Here is a 20,898-nt window from a genome sequence, read left to right on the forward strand (position 1 = left end):
TAGTATTTTAATTTTGAATTTTTTATTGAAAAATCTCATATTAAATGTGTTGTGATTAACAGTTTAAATTTTTCTTACACCAAATATACAAATGTTAATAAAATTATATGAGTAGAAATTGTCAATAATAAATATTTATATTAAAATATACTGTATATCTATGTCAATATCACTAAAGTTTAATTATATATCATATAAAGTAAATAAATTGATTGTTTTGATTTATTTACCAAAAACATGATTGTAAATAAACAAAAGATATTGGTTTTGATTTATATACTTACTCTAATGTATATACTTTTATGTATACAAATTATTTATTAAATAGGTGGTTTTTGATATGGTATTTGATCTTGAAAATCCCAGAAATATACTTCTTCAAATCGAAGAGATTTTTAATATTGGAAGCAATATACATATATATATATATATATATATATATATATATATATATATATATTATTTCATTCAGATTAAATAATTTAGTCTTGATTTTTATTCCTAAAAATCTTTTAATGAAATATCATGACAAGATTTCAATCACCTCATTTTGAGTTTGTTCGAAGAATAAAAGATTTGATCATTCGTCTAATATTTGTTTCTCCCTAATACCCTATCTAGCTATTATAATTGTAAGAATGAGAGATTTGAACTATTTATTATAAGTTTTCTGGCTTATCATTAATATATCAAACAATTCTTAGTTTATACAGTAAAAACTCTATAAATTAATAATGCTGAAACTTTGATATTTTCTTAATTTATATAGTTATTAATTTACAAAAAAAGAAATTATTTTTTAGATTTTTCTATGAAAGACATATTTATTTTCTAAAATAAGAAAAATATTTGATTTTAGTGTATATAGAACAATTATTTTTGAAATTTGACATTTATATTAGTTTTATCATATTATTTGGTATACACAAAAATGGGTCTCATAGAACCCAAATGTGGTTTTAGATAAAATTTTACTAAATCTCATCAAAATATATTATGTGTTAAGAAATAATATATTGGATTTTGTACTTAAAATAAATTGTATATACATTTAAATTATTAATTTCTGATTTTAATGGGACAATATATTTACACAGAATTTTCTAAAAAGTTATTGTGTTATTATTTTATAGATTTGTTTTATATTTTGAACCGACCCAACTTGGGACCGAAAAAATTTATTAATTTATGGTGTTTCTTAATTTATAGAATTTCTACTGTACATAGTTTACATATACTAGAATGGTAAGGTATTATATATACTAGAATAATTTGTTTTGTTGTTCTAGAATTAGATGATTTTTTAGACAAAAATGGTGAATATATACTAAACATACATTTATGTTCTATAAGAGCGGGATATAATTGATTTGAACACTAACCTATGAATAGAGTTTGCCGGTGATTTTCTTCAAAATTTTGATTCTTAGATATGTATCTCGAGTGGAACTAATTTTTAAAGATGTCCATCTTATTAAATTGACACTTATATAATTCACTGAATTCACAGAAAAGTTAAAGAAAAAAAGAGACATAAATCGTATTAGTGAAACAGAAACGAGAACAAAAGCACAGTTTTACAGATGTAGATAATAAACAAATCGAGAGTAAAAAACCTAATCTTCTTTTATTATTTTACAATCGATGTTGTCTATCTGGTTTTGGTGATTTTGCGTTAGCTGCAAAACTTAATTTTCTTCTTTGCATATAAAATCTTAGAAATAATTAAAATAAATTTTAATAGTTTAATTCTTCAACAATGATGATACATTTAAGAAATCAATATTTATATTTATCATTTTACAGTCAATAATAATGATAATATTGTAAATGTTTTAATTATTTAATAAACAAACATTGACATAAAAAACTCATTCTGGGCATACAATCAGGTTATCATCGTAGTACAACAATTATTTGCCGAACGCACGACTATCGTGTGAGTGGTCAAGGATTCCGAGTTGGTCCAAATTTCAGTTTACTGTTAAAATAGTTTTTTTCCAGTAAAAGTTTCCTCTTGTTTACACAAAATTGAATTTCGCTACCTTATCTCTCCTATATATATGATAAATGATAATATTGTAACTGTTTTAATTATTTAATAAACAAACATTGATATAAAAACTCATAAATGATCAGGCACATGGGATGATTTCTCCGCAAAGGAGACTTAGGCAAGGGGATCCTTTATCCCCATTGCTCTTCGTCCTCTGTACGGAAGGTCTATCTCATCTTCTAAGGAAAGCAGAAAGTGAAAGAAGAATCGAAGGAATTAAATTTGGAGCATTTGGACCCTCGGTTAATCATATGTTATTCGCCGATGACTGCCTGTTTGCTTGTAAGGCTGATGAAGCACAAAGTTCAGAATTACAGAGAGTCCTCGCAAGGTATGAAGGACTGACTGGACAAGTGATCAACCCGGAGAAGTCATCTATCTTTGGCAAAGGTGTTCTGGAGGACAACAAGAGTAGGGTCAAGCATCGGCTAGGAATTGCAGCTGAAGGAGGTGTAGATATTTGGGTCTACCAGAAGTGTTAATGGGCTCCAAAATCAAAACCTTTTCCTACTTGAAGGAACGTATGTCAAAGAGGGTTTCGGGGTGGCATGCGAGAACACTATCACAAGGTGGGAAAGAGGTTTTGCTTAAGGCAGTTGGAGCAGCTTTACCAGTGCACGCTATGTCGGTTTATAAAATTCCAAAGATGGTCATCTCCAGCCTACATAGTGTTATGGCAAGCTTCTGGTGGAGCAATGTTGAATATAAAAGGAAAATCCATTGGATGAGTTGGGATAAGCTATGCCTTCCAAAAGAATCTGGGGGGATGGGATTCAAGGACTTGGAATGCTTCAATCAAGCGCTGCTAGCTAGACAAGGTTGGAGAATTATTCAATATGAAGATAGTCTACTGGCCCAAGTTTTTAAAGGGAAATATTTTGAGAATGACTCTTTCATCAATGCGCAAATGGGAAGTAAACCATCATATGCTTGGAGGAGCCTGATGTATGGGAGAGAATTACTGAAAAAGGGCTTAAAACACTTGATAGGTGATGGAAGGAGCGTTAAGGTATGGTCTGAACCATGGATAGAAGATGAAGAAGGTCTTTGTAGAGCTCCTGTGCGAAAACAGAGATGCTTTGATGTTAACCTTGGGGTGTCAGAGTTGATTGACTACCAGAAAAGAAGATGGAACCGTGAGAGATTGGGCGAGCTCTTTATCTCTGGGGACGTCAACATTCTGTTGTTAAATCAACCTGCAGTTTCTGAAAAAGACTCTTGGGTTTGGAGATTCAATAAAAGTGGAGCCTATTCGGTGCGCTCTGGATATGAAGTGGCTTTCTCTAACCTTCATCAGGAACTGATCAAAAATCAAGCTGAGCTCCCTTCTATAAATCCTTTGAAGGCTAAGGTTTGGAAGCTCCAGGCGCCGCCAAAAATTAAGATATTTATATGGAAGACACTCTCTGGCTCCTTATCAGTGTTGGATAATCTCAGAAGTAGAGGAATGAAATGTGATTTGGTATGTCAGATTTGTGGGACTGAAGGAGAATCTATTAATCATTTGCTTTTCTCTTGCACTTTAGCAAGACAAGTGTGGGCAGTGTCTGGATTCCCGACACCACAAGGAGGTTTCCATGAAGATTCTGTTTACCAGAATATGAACTACCTTATCACAACATGGTCAGATGACAAAGATCAGTGTGAGATTACAAAAATTTTCCCTTGGACGTTGTGGTATCTATGGAAAAATAGAAATTCTTTGCTGTTTGAAGGATTTCTCTTTGAGGGACAACAAATGTATCAAACAGCTTGTGAGGAAGCCAACCTATGGCTTCTAGCGCAAAACATGGAGGTGAGTGATACAACTGAAAATGATATCCATATCCGTCAGTATGAAGATAGGTGGAAACCTCAGGATGAGGGAGAATTTAAATGCAACATTGGAATGAGGTGGAAAACAAAGGAAAGGATTGCAAGGGCCGCTTGGGTTCTTAAAAATGCGAGAGGAGAAGTCCTGCTTCATAGTCGTCGGTCTTTTGGAGCAGTGGGATCAAAGGATGAGGCATACTTCTTAAGCTTAGCTTGGGCGATTGAAAGTATGCTCTCTCACAAGTGTTGGAAAGTCTACTTTGTTCTTGAAGGGGGAAATTTGGTTAATGCTATCAATAGGCCAAAAGCTTGGCCCTCCTTCATGTTCAAAGTGACTGAAATCAGAAGGTTACTTGGGGTTTTTTTGAGCTGGAGAATTGGTCTCGAATCTTATGAAGCAAATAGGGGAGCTAGACTTATAGCTGATAGTGCTGTTCACAAGAGTAGGTTCCAGTCTTATGTTGCCAGGGGTTTTCCTAGATGGCTATTTCATGTTTTTGATAATGGCCCTGTTCCTTAGAGTCTGATCTCTGGACTTCAGGACTATGTATATTTGTAGTTTGTGTATGTCATCCTACTTATCAATGAAATCCTTTCAGATGAAAAAAAAAAAAACTCATTCCTGGGAATACAATAAGGTTATCATCGTAGTACGACAATTATTTGCCGAACACACGACTATCATGTGAGTGGTCAAGGATTACGAGGTGGTCCAATTTTCAGTTTACTGTTAAAATAGTTTTTTTCCACTAAAAGTTTCCTCTTGTTTACACAAAATTGAATTTCGCTACCTTATCTCTCCTATATATGATAAATGATAGTATCATCACCAATATCTCTCATCACAGAGGATTACATAAGAAATGGCTTCTTCGTTTAACGTCATCGACATGTCACGAATCACCCCTGCTGACTCGTCCGTGTCACTCACTCTCCCGCTCACTTTCTTCGATCTTCTCTGGTACAAATTTCACCCCGTCGAACGAGTCATCTTCTACCGATCCACCGATGCAACTCGTCCTTTCTTTGACTCATCCATAGTCCCCAATCTCAAGTCCTCTCTCTCCTCATCCCTCTCTCACTACCTCCCACTCGCCGGAAAACTAGTCTGGGACTCACTCGGCAAGAAACCAAGCCTCGTCTACTCCCCAAATGACGCCGTTTTATTCACCGTCGCCGAGTCCAGCGCTGATTTCTCACTATTAACCGGACAGAAACGTTTCCCCGCCGCTGAGTTGTACCCGTTGGTGCCCGAGTTACAAAACTCCGACGACTCGGCCTCAGCCGTGTCGTTTCAAGTCACGCTGTTTCCAAACCGAGGGTTCAGCATCGGCGTAAGCGCACACCATGCCGTTCTTGATGGGAAAACGACAACCATGTTTCTCAAATTCTGGGCCGACACATGCAAACGCCGACAAGACCAGACTGTAAACACTTCCTTACCGCAGGATCTAATCCCCCTTTACGATCGTACGGTCATAAAAGATCCAAAGGATATCGAAACAGAGGTGATGAACCTTTGGAGCTCTTTACTCAAAGCTTTCTCCGGCGGCAAAGAACCAGACAACCCCAAGAGCTTAAAGATTCTTCCGTCGCCGAAGCTTAGTCCAGACGTCGTCCGGTTCACTCTCGATCTCACTCGTGAAGATATCCAAACGCTTCGTGAGAGACTCAAGAGGGAGTCCTCTGCTTCCTCATCACCTAAAGAGCTAAGATTGTCGACGTTTGTAGTTACGTATTCGTACGCGTTAACGTGTATAATCAGAGCTCGCGGCGGTGACCCGAGCAGACCGGTCGGGTACGGATTCGCCGTGGATTGTCGGAGCCTTCTTGATCCGCCGGTCCCGCCGAATTATTTTGGAAACTGCGTTTCCGCAATGTTTAAAATACCGTTAAAGGCGGAGAGGTTTATGGGTGAAGAAGGGTTTTTAATCGCTGCGAGATACGTTAGCGATTCGGTTGAGGAGTTGGATGAGACGGTTGCGTTGAAGGTCCCGGAGGTTTTGGCAGCGATTCAGACTATTACACAAGAATTGCAGGTTGTGTCTGTTGCCGGGTCGACCCGGTTTGGAGTCTACGGGTTGGATTTTGGGTGGGGCAAACCGGAGAGAGTTGTGATTGTGTCGATCGATCAAGGGGAAGCGATTTCTATGGCAGAGGGTAGAGATGGGAACGGTGGAGTGGAGATTGGCTTCTCGCTCAAGAAACACGAAATGGAGGCTTTGATTGATTTGCTTCGTGGCGGATTAAGACATTAAAGTGCTTTTCCTTTTTCTTTGAAAAAATTGAATAATAAAATAATCCAATTGAGCTCGTCTTCGATGCACTCTGCATTAGAGCAGTTAACCTTATTTTTATCTAAAAATGATGCAAATTCAAAGTGAATTTGAATTTTTGTTTTGATAGTTCCCAACATTTTTTCCCTCCAGAAAAGAATATTGTAAGTGTGTTCTTTTATTAATATTATAAATATTAATTGATGATCATTTAAAAAGTTGTAATATTAAGTTTGTACTAATTAAAAAGAAACTATGTTTAGGTGTCATTGACAATTTAGCTTACGTGGTAGTTTAAGAATCAATTGAAAAAATATTGGTTCAAATCCAATTACTAGAGAAAATTATAGGGCAATTCTTTCAAATAGCTATTTTAAAGTTTTTGTCACAAAAAAAAAAAAAAAAAAGTTTTTGTCACAAAAATAGCACTCAAGAAATAAAATAACCAAAATAGCCTTTTTTAATTTTGAAATTTTTAATTTTAATTTTTTATTTAAAAAAAAATTGAAACCCTATTCCCAAAACCTCACCCCTTCACTTTAAACCCTAAGTATAGATTAGTTAATCTTAGGGTAAAAATACATTTTCACCTTTTAATAAAACTTATTTTGGTCATTTTCTTTATTGAAAGCTATTTCTGTGGCAAAAACTTAAAAATGACTATACTGGAGAATTTCTCATCATATATTAACCCAAAATATAAAAAACGTGTATTTTTTCCTTAAATAAAAGTTACAAAATTACTTAATATGATTAACATATATATGAAATTAATGATTATGAATATAAAGATTTGATAACAATTTTTGATTCTTTTTTTATTTTTGTTTAATTTTATATTATACTGGAGAGAGTTGTGATTGTCTCGATCGATCAAGGGGAAGCGAATTCTATGGCAGAGGGTAGAGATGGGAACGGTGGAGTGGAGATTGGCTTCTCGCTCAAGAAACACGAAATGGAGGCTTTGATTGATTTGCTTCGTGACGGATTAAGACATTAAAGTGCTTTTCCTTTTTCTTTGAAAAAATTGAATAATAAAATAATCCAATTGAGCTCGTCTTCACTACACTCTCCATCTAAGCATCTTCAATGGTTAACCTCATTTATCTCTAAAAAAATGATGCAAATTGAAAATGAATTTGAATATTTGTTTTGATAGTTCCCAACATTTTTTCCTCCAGAAAAGAATATCGTAAGTGTATTCTTTTATTAACTAGGATAAGACATGCGTCTTACGCAGTGTAAATTTATATGAAAATTATTTAAGAAATATCGTATAGAAAAAGATTTATATTATTGATCGAATTAATATATTTTGTTCTTTAACAATTTTTTTAAATTTTTTTTGTTAATTACATAATTTGTTTACTAATGAACTGATCTCATTTCTAAAAATATTTTAGGTCAAAAAATTATTTATCTCATAAAAACCTAACGTTTAAGCCGAAAAATCTCATGCCTACTATTTGGTTACAATGAAACTATGCCAGCTCGGTTTTATATCATGATTTAGCAATTTAAAAGGTAATGCTCGATATAAATATTGATTTTTGAGCTTATTCTCATTTCTTTCTGTTATTTTGGCCTGAGATTTAGAAAATGTTTAAGATTCAAAATTATTAAAGAGATACATACTTAGGTTAAGATCTGCACCTTGTGCAAAATAAATACTTATTTTATATTTTTCTGCATATTATGAAATAATAAAATAATAATTATATATTAAATAACTAAGAAATCAGTTACTATTATGTAATAAATTGGCTTGCACATATAAATCAAATGACCACTCTTGTTTATTCGTAATTATTTTAGAATAAATAAATCAAAACAATCAATCTTATCTATCGTATATGATGTATAATTAAATTTAAACGATGAAGTATATATATATATATATTAACATAAACACCTATTAAAATAAAATTATTTATTTATATAATTTTATTATCATTGTATCTTATTATAGAAAAAAAAATTTAACATTGATCACAAAAGTTTATGTGAAACTTTTAACAGTTTTAGTAAGTTATACTAGTTTTGAAAAATTCAAAAATACAACATATACAAAAAAATCTAAATTTTTAATATATGATTAATGTAATTGTGTAATTTATTTTAACATCAAAGAATTCACAAAAATGATAGAAAGCATACAAATTATTAGCAAATCTTTATTATTTAAAATCATTAATTACTATATATATCTCATAATCACATTAGGTAATTCTGTAGGTTTTATTTAACGAAATAATATATACTAAATAGCCATCTTGCTTTAGTTAACATCATATGATATCATATAGTTGATATTAAATGTTTCTAGTGAGATATACAAATCGAATTGGACCAACATGTTTTTTAATTTCAATATGAGGCTGACACGTAGGACTAATTAACTACCTAATTGATTGAGATATAAACAAGGGGTATTTTTTAATTATTACAAAATTGAGGTTACACCTTTTCAAATGTTCCTCAATTAATATATAGGGTAAACCATAAATATTAATTGACGATCTATAACCTTAAGTTTATACTAATTAAAAAGAGACCATGTTTATTTAATTATAATGACAATTTAGCTTACGTGGTAGCTTAAAAATCAATTGAAAAAAATGTTGGTCCAAATCCAATTACTAAGAAACATTATAGGACAATTCTCTCAAATAGTTATTTTTAAGTTTTTGTCACAAAATATCACTCAAGAAAGAAAATGACCAAAATAGCCCCTTTTTATTTTGAAATTTTTAATATTTATTTTTTATTTTTAAAAAATTTGAAACTATATCCCCAAAACCTCACCCCTTAACACTAAACCCTAAGTCTAGATTAGTTAACCATAGGATAAAAATACATTTCTACCCTTTAATAAAACTTATTTTGGTCATTTTCTTTATTAAAAGCTATTTTTGTGACAAAAACATAAAAATGACTATCCTACAAAATTTCTCAACATTATATTAACCCAAAATATAAGAAGTGTGTATTTTTTTCCTTAAATAAAAGCTAAAGAATTACCAAATAAGAGTAACATATATATGGAAATTAATGACTATGAATAATAAATATTTGATAACAATTTTTGCATCCTTCTTCAATTTTTCTAATTTTATATTATGAAAAAATAAGCAATCACATTAACCATATAATAAAAAAATAGATTTATTCTTATATGTTATATTTTGAATTTTTTAAAATGACTTTAGATTACAAAAATGAGGAAACCTTATATGTTATATTTAAAAAAAATTAAATGACTTTAAATTACAAAAATAAAGAAACCTTATATGTTATTGTTTTTCTTATATGTTACATTTTTTCTTATATGTTATATTTTAAATTTTTTAAAACGACTTTAAATTACAAAAATGTAAGTTTTCCTTAAGCATACGACTAAAAACATTAAAATAACATGTATCAATTTGATGGTTGATACATGTTAAAACCATATGAAAGATAAATGTCAAAATAATTCAACTAAGGAAACAGTACTGTTCACTTTTTTTCAAGAATGTGTTTGGTGGAAAAAAAATAATTTTTTTGTGTATAATTTGTTTAATGTCCAATATGATCATCCCATGATATATTTATTATATTTTAGTTCCACAATTTTTTAAAAAAATATAATCTGGTCCATCGGAAAGAAATTATATAATAACAACAAAAAACATTGTATATACATAAATAAAATGATAAAATATATAAATTATTGATAATATATATAAATAAATTCAATTTGCGCAAGACGCATATCTTATCCTAATACTTATTCTTTCTAATAATGTTTTTTATATTCAAAACTGACAAATTTTACCCAACAAATTATTCTATTTTAAATAAAATCTTTAGTATATACATAACTTTAGTCTTTTTTTAATGTCTGATTAATTATGTTATTACAACGTTAATAAATATTACATAGATGATTTTATAGCCGACAATTCTACCACCATATGAGAATACGCATGATTGCGTCACTCCGAGCCACCCAATGAGATCCATGTTCGATAATATATCATGCACCATATATACAGCAAATAAATCTACAGATTAAATTCTACAGCAAAACTATAAGGCTACAACCCTTACCAATCATCGCCGTTGTTATTCATTATTTGTTTTTTAACTTTTGAAAGATGGTGAGACATATAATGGACTGGTTAAGTCGGAAACGGTTCATCCTATTCAGCAATTTTTCATACTACTACGAAGTCTATGATACACAAATCCGCTATATATTAACTGATATCTTGCATATTTGCATTGTTTTACCCATTCATTCATAAACATTTTCATCATATAGATTAGGATTTAGACATGTTTAGGTTGCATTTTGCATACATGAGTCTCTATTAGGTACTGGAGTACCACATGAGGTTATTTAGAGCTCGAAAGAGGTAAAAAGGTGACCATTGGACGAACCGAGCATGGGAGCGACCTCCCGGAGCGACACCACGAAGTCGCTGTGTCCCACTTCTCAGAGCGACCTAGCTAGAGCGACCCCGTGAAGTCGCTCGCCATATTCATCCCGTAGGAAGCCCAGAGCGACTTGCCCAGAGCGACGCACCGAGGTCGCTCGCATCTCACACCCCTCTCGGAGCGACCTCCCAAAGCGACACCCCGAGGTCGCTCGCGTCTCTATGGCGAGACGACACGAAGCGAAGCCCGGAGCGACCTCTCAGAGCGACCCACTGAGGTCGCTCCCGAAGGCCGGAGCGACTTGTCGGAGCGACATGCCGAGGTCGCTCCGCGTCTATTGTTGGGTCGATTTCTATTTTACTTAAGGGCCTTTTGGTCATTTCATTATGCACGTTTTACATTTCTAAAACCTATGTTTTAAATATCTTTTGTAGCCACCAGAGGCAGAGGATCTTTTATCTTTTGATCTATTGAGAAATACACAAGAACTCTCTTGAGAAGTTCATCTCTTGGGTTTTGATTTGTTATGTTCTTGTGTTGATTTCTTATCTATTTCTTTACATGATTAATCTGAAATCCAATATGGGTTTAAGAGGAATCATGGAGATTAGTGAGTAATCACCTTTGGAATTCATGGGTTAGGGAGATTAAGGGTGATTAGGTTAGAGCTAGGATGTTTTAGTGTAGATCATTCATATTTCCTTGCTAGTAGAGTAATCATAATGCATCTTCTGAGTTGGCCACTCAGTTGTTGATCCTTAGGCATTTCTCACCCGAAAGGTGTTCGATGAAATGCCCGAGACAACTCTCCTAGGCTTTTAGTATACTTTGCCAAAGACATTTGTTGTTAAAGGTGCTAAGATAGCTAATAGACTTGTTAGTAATGATTGCTTTCATATTATTTAACCAAAGACATTTGATGTTTGAGATGTGTTAGCAAATGAGCATTCATCTAGACATAGAGCTTGCTTAGAATTGTGTCTAGGCTTAAGGTTGATAGTTTGATTGATCATTTGCCATCCTTAGTTCGATACTTGATCACCCAAGGTCTAATCCCTATGCCCATGAATTCTCTTTTCCCTTAGTCAAGAAAGTATCATTCTGTTATTGCTTTTTAGTTTTAGTCATAGCTTAAAACCCATCTAAATCATTGGTTGCACTTAGATTAAGTGAGTACTTGCATTCTCAGTGCTTTGATATCCCTCAGAACTGGTTCGACAATCATTTATACTACAGCATTTGTCTTAGGAGCCTTGAAAACTCCTAACATCATTAACTAAAAACATTGATTTTATTTAGCAATTTTATTGATTTCTGATGACTTGTCGCTCATAGGTGAAGTTTCAAGAAATTTTTATAATTTAATTGGTTGATGACTTTTATTAAATATTTATTTTAATAAAATCTAAAAATAAAAGAAAACTCTATGACCAATTAATACAAGTTACCAAAAAAAGTAATATTACAAATGATAATTTATGGTAACTAGTTACATAATTATAGAAATAGTATATAATGTTTTATCAGTTTTTTTTATAAATTATTTATTTATAATTATTTAAAATATTTTTATATATTTTGTAGAAATAAATATAATGGTTGTATATTAAATATAAAGAATTAGATTTGTATATAAGGCATTATTAGAAATTTAAAGTTTTTTTTAAACCCCCACGAGATTTATAAATCATTTATACAGATTTTGATATTATTTAAAACATTTTTTAATTATGGCATACAAAATCATTAATTAGAGTTTCATAATCATTTATGAGACTTTTATCAAATCTATTTATATAAATCTTGAGGACATCTTCTATAGATGAAAACTGGTATATGCTTCTAAATCTAATTATAATAGTATAACTGTATATTTTTAGTTGACAAAAAAATGTATATTTCTAATGATTTATAAATAATATAGAATCATTTCACACTTTTTATCTTATCTATTAAAATAGAAGTAATTTAAGTGACTTGTGGTTATCATGCTTAAAAATAAATCATTTAAATTATATAAAATTATAACACACTATTTATTTATATATTAAAATATAAATTATTTAAGTAAATTTTTTGTTACATATACCTTCATAGGTGAAATATTACAATTTCAATAGTTGATATTTTAGTTTTTTTATTTATTTTTTCAGTGCTAAAATAAAAATAAATTTTGCAATCAATTATGTACAAATTTTAGATTTAAATACTGTTTAATACCTAAGTCATATATAAAAATAAAATTGAGTTTTTAGTCGTATCCGGAACCCTTTTTTTGCCAATTTTTTTGAAAGAAACACATAAAACAATTAATTTTTTAAAAATTTAAAATAAATTGAATACAATCAGACAAATGAAAATAAAATAAATAAAATAAATCATTAACGAAGATGCTAGAGCTATAGAAGCCTCTAACCATCTTCTTGGAACTACAAAAAAATACATTTTTTATGGCTAAAGTATTTTTCGTTTTTCACCTGTTAAAATAAATTAAAAGGTAATTTATTACCAAATACTTGAAGCAGTTGTAATAATACTTGCATTTAAGAAAAATATTTTTAGTGACTTATATTTATGTTGTTGAACTATCTTAAATTTCACAGCTCTTTTAAAAATAGATACTGAAATTTTTGATTATCAAACTATTAAATGCTAAAATTTTAATATTTCTAATTATTATTCAACAATTATGACATTATAAAACACAATATCTACTTTTCGTATAATATTATCATCCACGAAATTGCGGGCAAACACCTTGTAAAAACATTAAATAACTAGATGTAAAAAAAAAATCATGGGAGCTTGACAGAAACTATTAATATGCATCAGGCTTTTGGTTTTATAGATCTTGTGTATCAAGTATTTATTGGAAAATTTGCATAGCCATCTATGGGCTTTAAGAAAACACTAAGGTTTGGTAAATAAAATTTAACGATGGTTAATTATGTTACTACAAACTATGAAAATTATATATAGATGATTCTACCAATAATAATTTTATATGTTTATGGAGATTTATGTATGACTGCACCATCTTATGATATATATGCATGACAACATCTCACGTAAACCTTTTTCTATCTAAATAGAATCTCTGCTCCAAATTCACATAAAAGAGAAGCAACAAAAAAAGCTGTAAAAAAGACAGCAGCAATTTTACTAGGACTTTTCAACAATTTTTGCTCGTGCTAGTGCCCCTAGAAATTCTTGGGTTTGAGATAGAGCGCATTGAAGAGAACTGAAAAATCTGCAAATCAGTTCATTACAATAGCTTGAGTATGAGTTCATATTTGCAACGTTTGAATTCGTGTTTGAGAACCCTACTAATAATAACATAGATTGAAACTGATTTTGTGTTTGAGTACCTGTACTTCAGTTGAAAAGTGAGATAGAAAGTGATACTAAAAATGTATGATATTGCTATTCACTATTTGCTTCTAACTTCTGAAAGAGGGTGAGACATATAAAGGAGTGGTTAAGTCAGAAGCAGTTCATCCTATTCAGAAATTTTTCATATACTACAACGAGATCTACAAGAGCTAAAACCGATATGAAACTATACAAGGTTAGAACAACAAAAGAGACCAAAAAAAATAAAAAAAAAAGATGACGGTAGTTGACGACCATGATAGTCCCAGACCACCAAAACACTACAATATTTGGTCAATTTCAGAAAAAGTTAGATCAAAATTTTAGAGAGAAAGAAAACTTTCATTTGTTGAACAAAGTTTCATTTAATAGCTAAAATATATATATATTTAATTTTCAAAATTAGGATATGAGGAAGATAAAATAGTCTTTAGAAAAAATTAGTACTAGTTTCAAAAATGATTGACTACAGTGACCAGCCTGATTTCAATATTTTTTTTTGTTTTTTAGATTTGAAATTTATATACTTCTTATCCATTTTAGTTTTTTTGTTCTCTTTGACCAAAAAAAAAGTTATTTGTTTCTTGTCCACACAAAAAATTATATCTCTACCTAAATCTCCCCATATATACGGTAGCAAGTTAGCCACCATATACCTGAGTTCAACTCTCCTTCACCACAAGATTTCATAAAAAAATGAATTCTTCACGTAATGTAATTGACGTGTCACGAGTCACCCCTTCTGCCTCGTCCGAGTCACTCACTCTCCCCCTCACCTATTTCGATATTTTCTGGTACAAATTCCACCCCGTCGAACGAGTCATCTTCTACCAACTCACTGACGCAACCCGCCCTTTCTTTGACTCAGTCATCGTCCCAAACCTCAAATCCTCTCTCTCCTCCTCTCTCTCTCACTATCTCCCACTCGCCGGAAACCTCGTCTGGGACTCACTCGATCAGAAACCGAGCATCGTTTACTCCCCAAACGACGCCGTTTCACTTACAGTCGCCGAGTCGAATTCTGACCTCTCCCGCTTAGCCGGAAACAAACCGTTCCCCACCGCCGAGTTGCACCCTTTGGTGCCCGAGTTACAAGTCACCGACGACTCGGCCTCCGCTGTGTCGTTTCAAGTCACGCTATTTCCAAACCAAGGGTTTTGCATCGGCGTAACTGCACACCATGCCGTTCTGGATGGGAAAACGGCAACCATGTTTCTTAAATTCTGGGCAGACACATGCAAACACCAACAAGACCAAACGGCAAACGCTTCCCCACCACAGGATCTACTTCCTATTTATGATCGTACGGTCATTAAAAATCCGAACAATATCGAAGAAAATATTTTGAACGAGTGGTACTCTCTACTCAAAATGTTCTCCGGTGGTAAAGAACCAGACAACCCCAAGAGCTTGAAACTTATTCCGTCGCCGGAGATTAGTCCCGACGTCGTCCGTTTCACTCTCGACCTCACTCGTGAAGACATCCAAACGCTTCGAGAACGACTCAAGAGAGAATCATCTGCCTCCCCGTCACCAAAAGAGCTTCGACTGTCGACGTTTGTGGTTACGTATTCGTATGCGTTAACATGTTTAATCAGAGCTCGAGGAGGTGACCCGAGTAGACCAATCGGGTACGGCTTCGCGGTGGATTGTCGAGGCCTTCTTGATCCGCCGGTCCCGTCGAGTTATTTCGGGAACTGCGTTTCGGCTACGTTTAAAATGCCGTTAACGGCAGAGACGTTTATGGGTGAAGAAGGGTTCTTGGCTGCTGCTAGCAGTGTTAGCGATTTGGTTGAGGAGTTGGATGAGACTGTTGCGTTGAAGCTTCCGGATATTTTGGCCTCGTTTCCCATTCTTCCACCAGGGTCGCAGCTTGTGTCTGTTGCCGGGTCGACCCGGTTTGGAGTGTACGGGTTAGATTTCGGGTGGGGTAGACCCGAGAGAGTTTTAGTTGTGTCGATAGATCAAGGTGAAGCGATATCGATGGCGGAGGGTAGAGATGGGAATGGTGGAGTGGAGATTGGCTTCTCGCTCAAGAAACACGAAATGGAGGCTTTGATTGATTTGCTTAAAATAGACCACTTTTCGTTTTGAAAAATCAGTTCAGTAATAACACATGTTGAAACTGTGTTCGTGTTCGAGTGCTAATGATAACACATGTTGAATAAGTACTATTTTTTCCTGAATCCTTAAGACTTAAGACTAGTTAGATTCGTATAGAGTTTGTTGATTTTTAAAATTTGATACATATATTAAATTTGAAAAAAGTTATAGAGAATTTTGTATATTGTGAAAATATAAGAAAACAAAATAGTATAATGATTTTAAGAAACTAACGAATATATGTAGTATTCTTCAAATTTTGTTTTATTGGTTAAATTGTTAGGAATATGATTCTAAATAACATTGACCTTAATATATTTATAGATTATTAAAATCTAATTTTTTTGAATATTAAATTTTTTTGCATAAAATTAAAAAATTATTATATCAATAACGATAGATTTTAGTGAGAATGTGAAAATCTATAAACCAATAACATTAAACTCTAGAAATCCTAAGCATCATTAAAATCTAATTCCCACTAACCCTCCTTTATTCTAAAGACTTCAGCAGTCGTCTAGTAACATTGCAAGGCAAAATTGAAAAAAATATAGCAATTTACAGCAGGAGAGGGATACGACAATTTTAAGTATGGTTGGATTAAGTTTAAATTGTTAAATATATAGTTTTATTATTAATTTATTATCATTGATTAGGAATATTTGGATTGAAGCTCAATTAATAAAAGAACTAATCCGATTTCGGATTTTCTAACGATGTCTAAGACTTTTTCATTGGTATAGTAAGTTATGTGATATTGTAGAATTATCTAATACATATTTGTGCCTCATCTACAAAGTAAACTTTCATTGCTGTACTGCATACGTCTTAGCTTTGGTCCCTATACTACATTTTGAAGCAAAAGGTATCGTGTTGACACGTGAAAAATATCAATAGTTTCATTTGAGTCAACTCGTAAAACATTTAAAATTTTCGTTTTTATGCTGAATCGTTTGGATACAAATGCTTATATGTTGTTCCTTTGAACATTATTGCATTTGAATATAAATGCTTCATCTTAATGTATAACTTATAAAAAATCTAAACATTTAAGATACAAAAAAATATAAAATTTTGGATGCAAAATTATCATTTCAAAATTCAAAAGACTTAAGTATTTTTCAATAGAAATATAAAAGTAAATAGTTTTACATTAATTGTTGTTGTTTTTAGCCAAAACCATAAATTCAAGTTTATCTGCCAAACCTGTAAAACTGAGTTTTTCCTCCAAAACTATAACATAACATCTTCTCACCAAAACCGTAAACTCAAGTTTTCCAAAAAAAAACCACAAATTTGAGTTTTTTTTTTCTGATAAAACCATAAAATTAAGTTTCTCATCATAACCTTAAATTAATGTTTCCTGCCAAAACATGAAAATCATGTTTTCGCAAAAATTGAAAATCAGGGTTTACCTCCAAAACTGTAAAATCAAAATGTTCTGCTAAAACCGTAAAATAGAGTTTTTTACAAAAAAATAAAAATTGAGTTTTTCCAACATAACCGCAACCGCAAAACAATGTTTTCCAACCAAAACCAAAAATATTGTTTTATCGTAAAATCCAAAATCATGGTTTCCCCTCAAAAATCAAAAATTGCCATCAAAATCGCAAAATCATGGTTTCCCCTCAAAATCTCAAAACCATATTTCTTGTCAAAATCGTAAAAATTATATTTTATGCCAAACCACAAAATCAGATTTTGCCACTAAACTGAAAAACTAGATTTTTTCTTCAAGACTTCAAAATAATGTTGTTCCGTCAAAACTGTAAAACTAAATTTGTAATTTTAGTGGAAAAATCATGTTTACTCACCAAATTCGGATTTTTCGCCAAAACTACAAAATCTGACTTCCTTTTACAACCAAAATTAGGTTTATAAAGAATTCTAATTAGTTTTTCATATTTAAAAAGTCTATGAAACCATTATACGACATTGATTTCAAGAATCTTGTGGATATATGCAATATTTTGAAAGTTTTGTTTTCGTAAGTCGAAATGTTAAGAATGTAAATCCCAATAGAATTATAGAATATTTAAAACCCAATTTTTTTGAATAACAATGAATTATATATGTCATTAAAAAATCATCAAACCAATAACACTTGATTTAAAAAGAATGTTAAAATCCATCAACCAATATCTATAGAATTTTTAAATTCTTACAATCATTATAAGTATAGTTCCCACTAACACCCCCTTACTTCTGTCCGACACAAATCTGAAAACTTTGCAATCAATTTGACACCAATATCCTCATGTTTCTAACATGACTAGTAGGGGCGTTCGGAAACCCGTTCGGATGAGATATTTCGGGTTTTCAGGTATTTCGATATAGGGATATATAACCTGTTCGGGTATTTTTTCATTTCAGGTCGGGTTCCGGAATTTCACTTCGGGCTCGGATAATTTCAGATATATCCAAAATCCAAACTTAAAAAAAAATTGAAACGCATTTTCTGTTTTGTCTTCAAATCATTCATGGTAATGTTATTAGTCCAAAAACACATGCAATGTGAACAACAACAACAACAACATAATCTGTCCAAAAACAAAGTGAAAACATCAACAGAGTTTATAGATTAAGAAAACAAACTGAAACAAACTAAAAGAGTTTCTACTTCCAAACATAGATGATGATACAAACCATAAACCTCATATTTTATAAAGCTAAATTGATTCTCATATGCACGGCATATGTATTATGATAACAAGACAAGTCGTTCAATAATATAATTCATATTCTTTCTCCATTCATATTTTGTAAAGCTAAACAAGTCGTGCAATAACATTCAGACATAAGCAATTATTCAGTTATGTTTTGTTCTCACTTCCTCAATCAACAAAAAAACAGTCTCTTTAAAGTTTAAACCGTGGACAAACCAAACAAATCGACTAACTTCAAAAGGTTGCAAACAAAATCGACTAACTTCTGAGAATCATACAATCTGAATCAAACTTATAATCATCACACAAACAAAATCAAAATGGAGAATGAGAAATAAATAGAGATTGCATAGTCGGTTAAACTAAATGGAGAATGATAAATATAGATTTGGGTTATTTATATGTATGTTCGGGTATTTTGGATAACCTTTCGGGTATCGGATATAACCGATCAGGTTCGATTATCCGAACATCCTCATATCAAAACTCGTTCGGGTATTTTTTCTATTTCGGTTCGGATTTCGGTTCAGATGTTTCATGTTGGTTCAGATTCGGATTTAAGTATCGAGTAAAATGCGAAGCCCTAGTAACCAGCTTTGAATTCGTCCTTAACATCTACAGAAAGTATTTCGAGTTACAATAAATAAGAGTAATTAAAGTAGAATGATGTAGAGTAATAATAGAATAGTAACTAGCCTAACTGAATTTCTCTTTAAAAACTATGAGGAAAAATAAAGACATTTTACCGTCATTTAAATAGTAATCAGCATAAACAAATAAATTATTTATTATTATTTTTTCACCTAATTGGTGAATTCATGAGCTAAAACGAGAGTAATAGACTTGTAGCAAAAATATTTACGATATTTAGGTATTACAGTCACACCCTCCATTCTTCAACTTGACACCAATCCCACCCAGTCACACACCTGCATGTTTAAATTCTGTTTATCTTTTTTTATTATTGTTGTATGTGAAGGATTATGGTAGCTTGTAGGCCTTCACAAGTTTTAATGGAGAAATTTTTTGTTTACCATTTTCATGTTACCATTTTTTATCTTTACTATCAGTAAATGAACATTTTCAAAAATACATTCTTCATTAAGTAGTAAAAGAGTTTTATACCATTGTTATATATATATATCTAATCATTATTAAAAAAAAATAAAAATAATTTTTATGTTTTCGAATTATACTTTTTTAAATTCGAACTTTTTATTAAAAAAAATTTAGAATTTTTTTTTGAATCTTTTTTTCAAAATGTTTTTTTTAAAATCAAAAATTATTTTTGAAACTATTTTTAATTTTTTTATATATTTTTGAAGTATTTATTTATGTATTTATTAGGATCCTAAATTTCACATTCCAAAAACTCTACCCCACCGCTTAACTATAAAACCCAATGTTTTTAAACCCGATCCGGACACTGAACCGGATGACTTACCGGTTGCTGGGTCACTGGATCGACCGCGGGTGAACCATGGGTGAACCGCAAGTTAATAAATGAATTAATTTTATTATATAATAATATATCAGCTATGTAAATAAAAATATAGAAACTAAATTTTAATATTTTCTAATTTTTTTTTAAAACATAAAATAATAGTTTTGATATGTATATATTTTATGTTTATAAACATTTAGAAAACACTTAACTTTAGTTTTTATATTTTTATTTTCATTTGACATACAAAATATCAAAAAATAGTTTAAACTATTTAAAATTTTCTCTAACAAAGTAAGAGTTATGACATCTAAAAAAAATCAAGTCATAAATTTTTAAATGTCTAATGTGAATAATAAATTAAACTTCAAATACAAAATAAACCAAAAGTAAAAGATCATTGTAATAAATTGTTAATAATGAAAATAAACTAACACCAAATCACATTAACTAATTTTGGTTTTCTCTACTATCGTTCATTTCATTTTCTTCATGTGGCATAGTGAAATCTTCATCAAAATCTAACAATCACAGATATAAAACAGAAAAAGGAAAACCTAACCTTGTTTTTTTTGTCAGCACCTAACTTCATAATTGGAAACTTAGAATATAAAACATAATTAAAAACTAAAAAAAAAAAAGTAAAAATTATTTATTGGTTGAACCCGTGGTTCAACCGGTATCGGGTTCCGGGTTTTACTGGGGTTTTGCGGGTTTTTGCAGGTTTCTAAATATTGGGTTTCTCAC

General features: G+C 31.4%; 2 protein-coding genes across 2 annotated transcripts; both read left to right on the forward strand.

The window, feature by feature from the left end:
- The first annotated feature begins 4,704 nt into the window (after positions 1 to 4,704).
- LOC106450563 (phenolic glucoside malonyltransferase 1-like) lies at positions 4,705 to 6,354 on the forward strand. Its single transcript, XM_013892242.3, has one exon. The coding sequence runs from the start codon at positions 4,732 to 4,734 to the stop codon at positions 6,124 to 6,126; it is 1,395 nt and encodes a 464-aa protein (XP_013747696.2). The 5' UTR covers positions 4,705 to 4,731; the 3' UTR covers positions 6,127 to 6,354.
- An 8,132-nt stretch (positions 6,355 to 14,486) lies between these two features.
- Positions 14,487 to 16,124, forward strand: LOC106450562 (phenolic glucoside malonyltransferase 1). Its single transcript, XM_013892241.3, has one exon. It carries the CDS (start codon positions 14,635 to 14,637, stop codon positions 16,030 to 16,032), a length of 1,398 nt encoding a protein of 465 aa, XP_013747695.2. The 5' UTR covers positions 14,487 to 14,634; the 3' UTR covers positions 16,033 to 16,124.
- The last annotated feature ends 4,774 nt before the right edge of the window (positions 16,125 to 20,898 follow it).

Source organism: Brassica napus, chromosome A4 (genome assembly GCF_020379485.1).
Source record: "Brassica napus cultivar Da-Ae chromosome A4, Da-Ae, whole genome shotgun sequence".
Lineage (NCBI taxonomy): Eukaryota > Viridiplantae > Streptophyta > Magnoliopsida > Brassicales > Brassicaceae > Brassica > Brassica napus.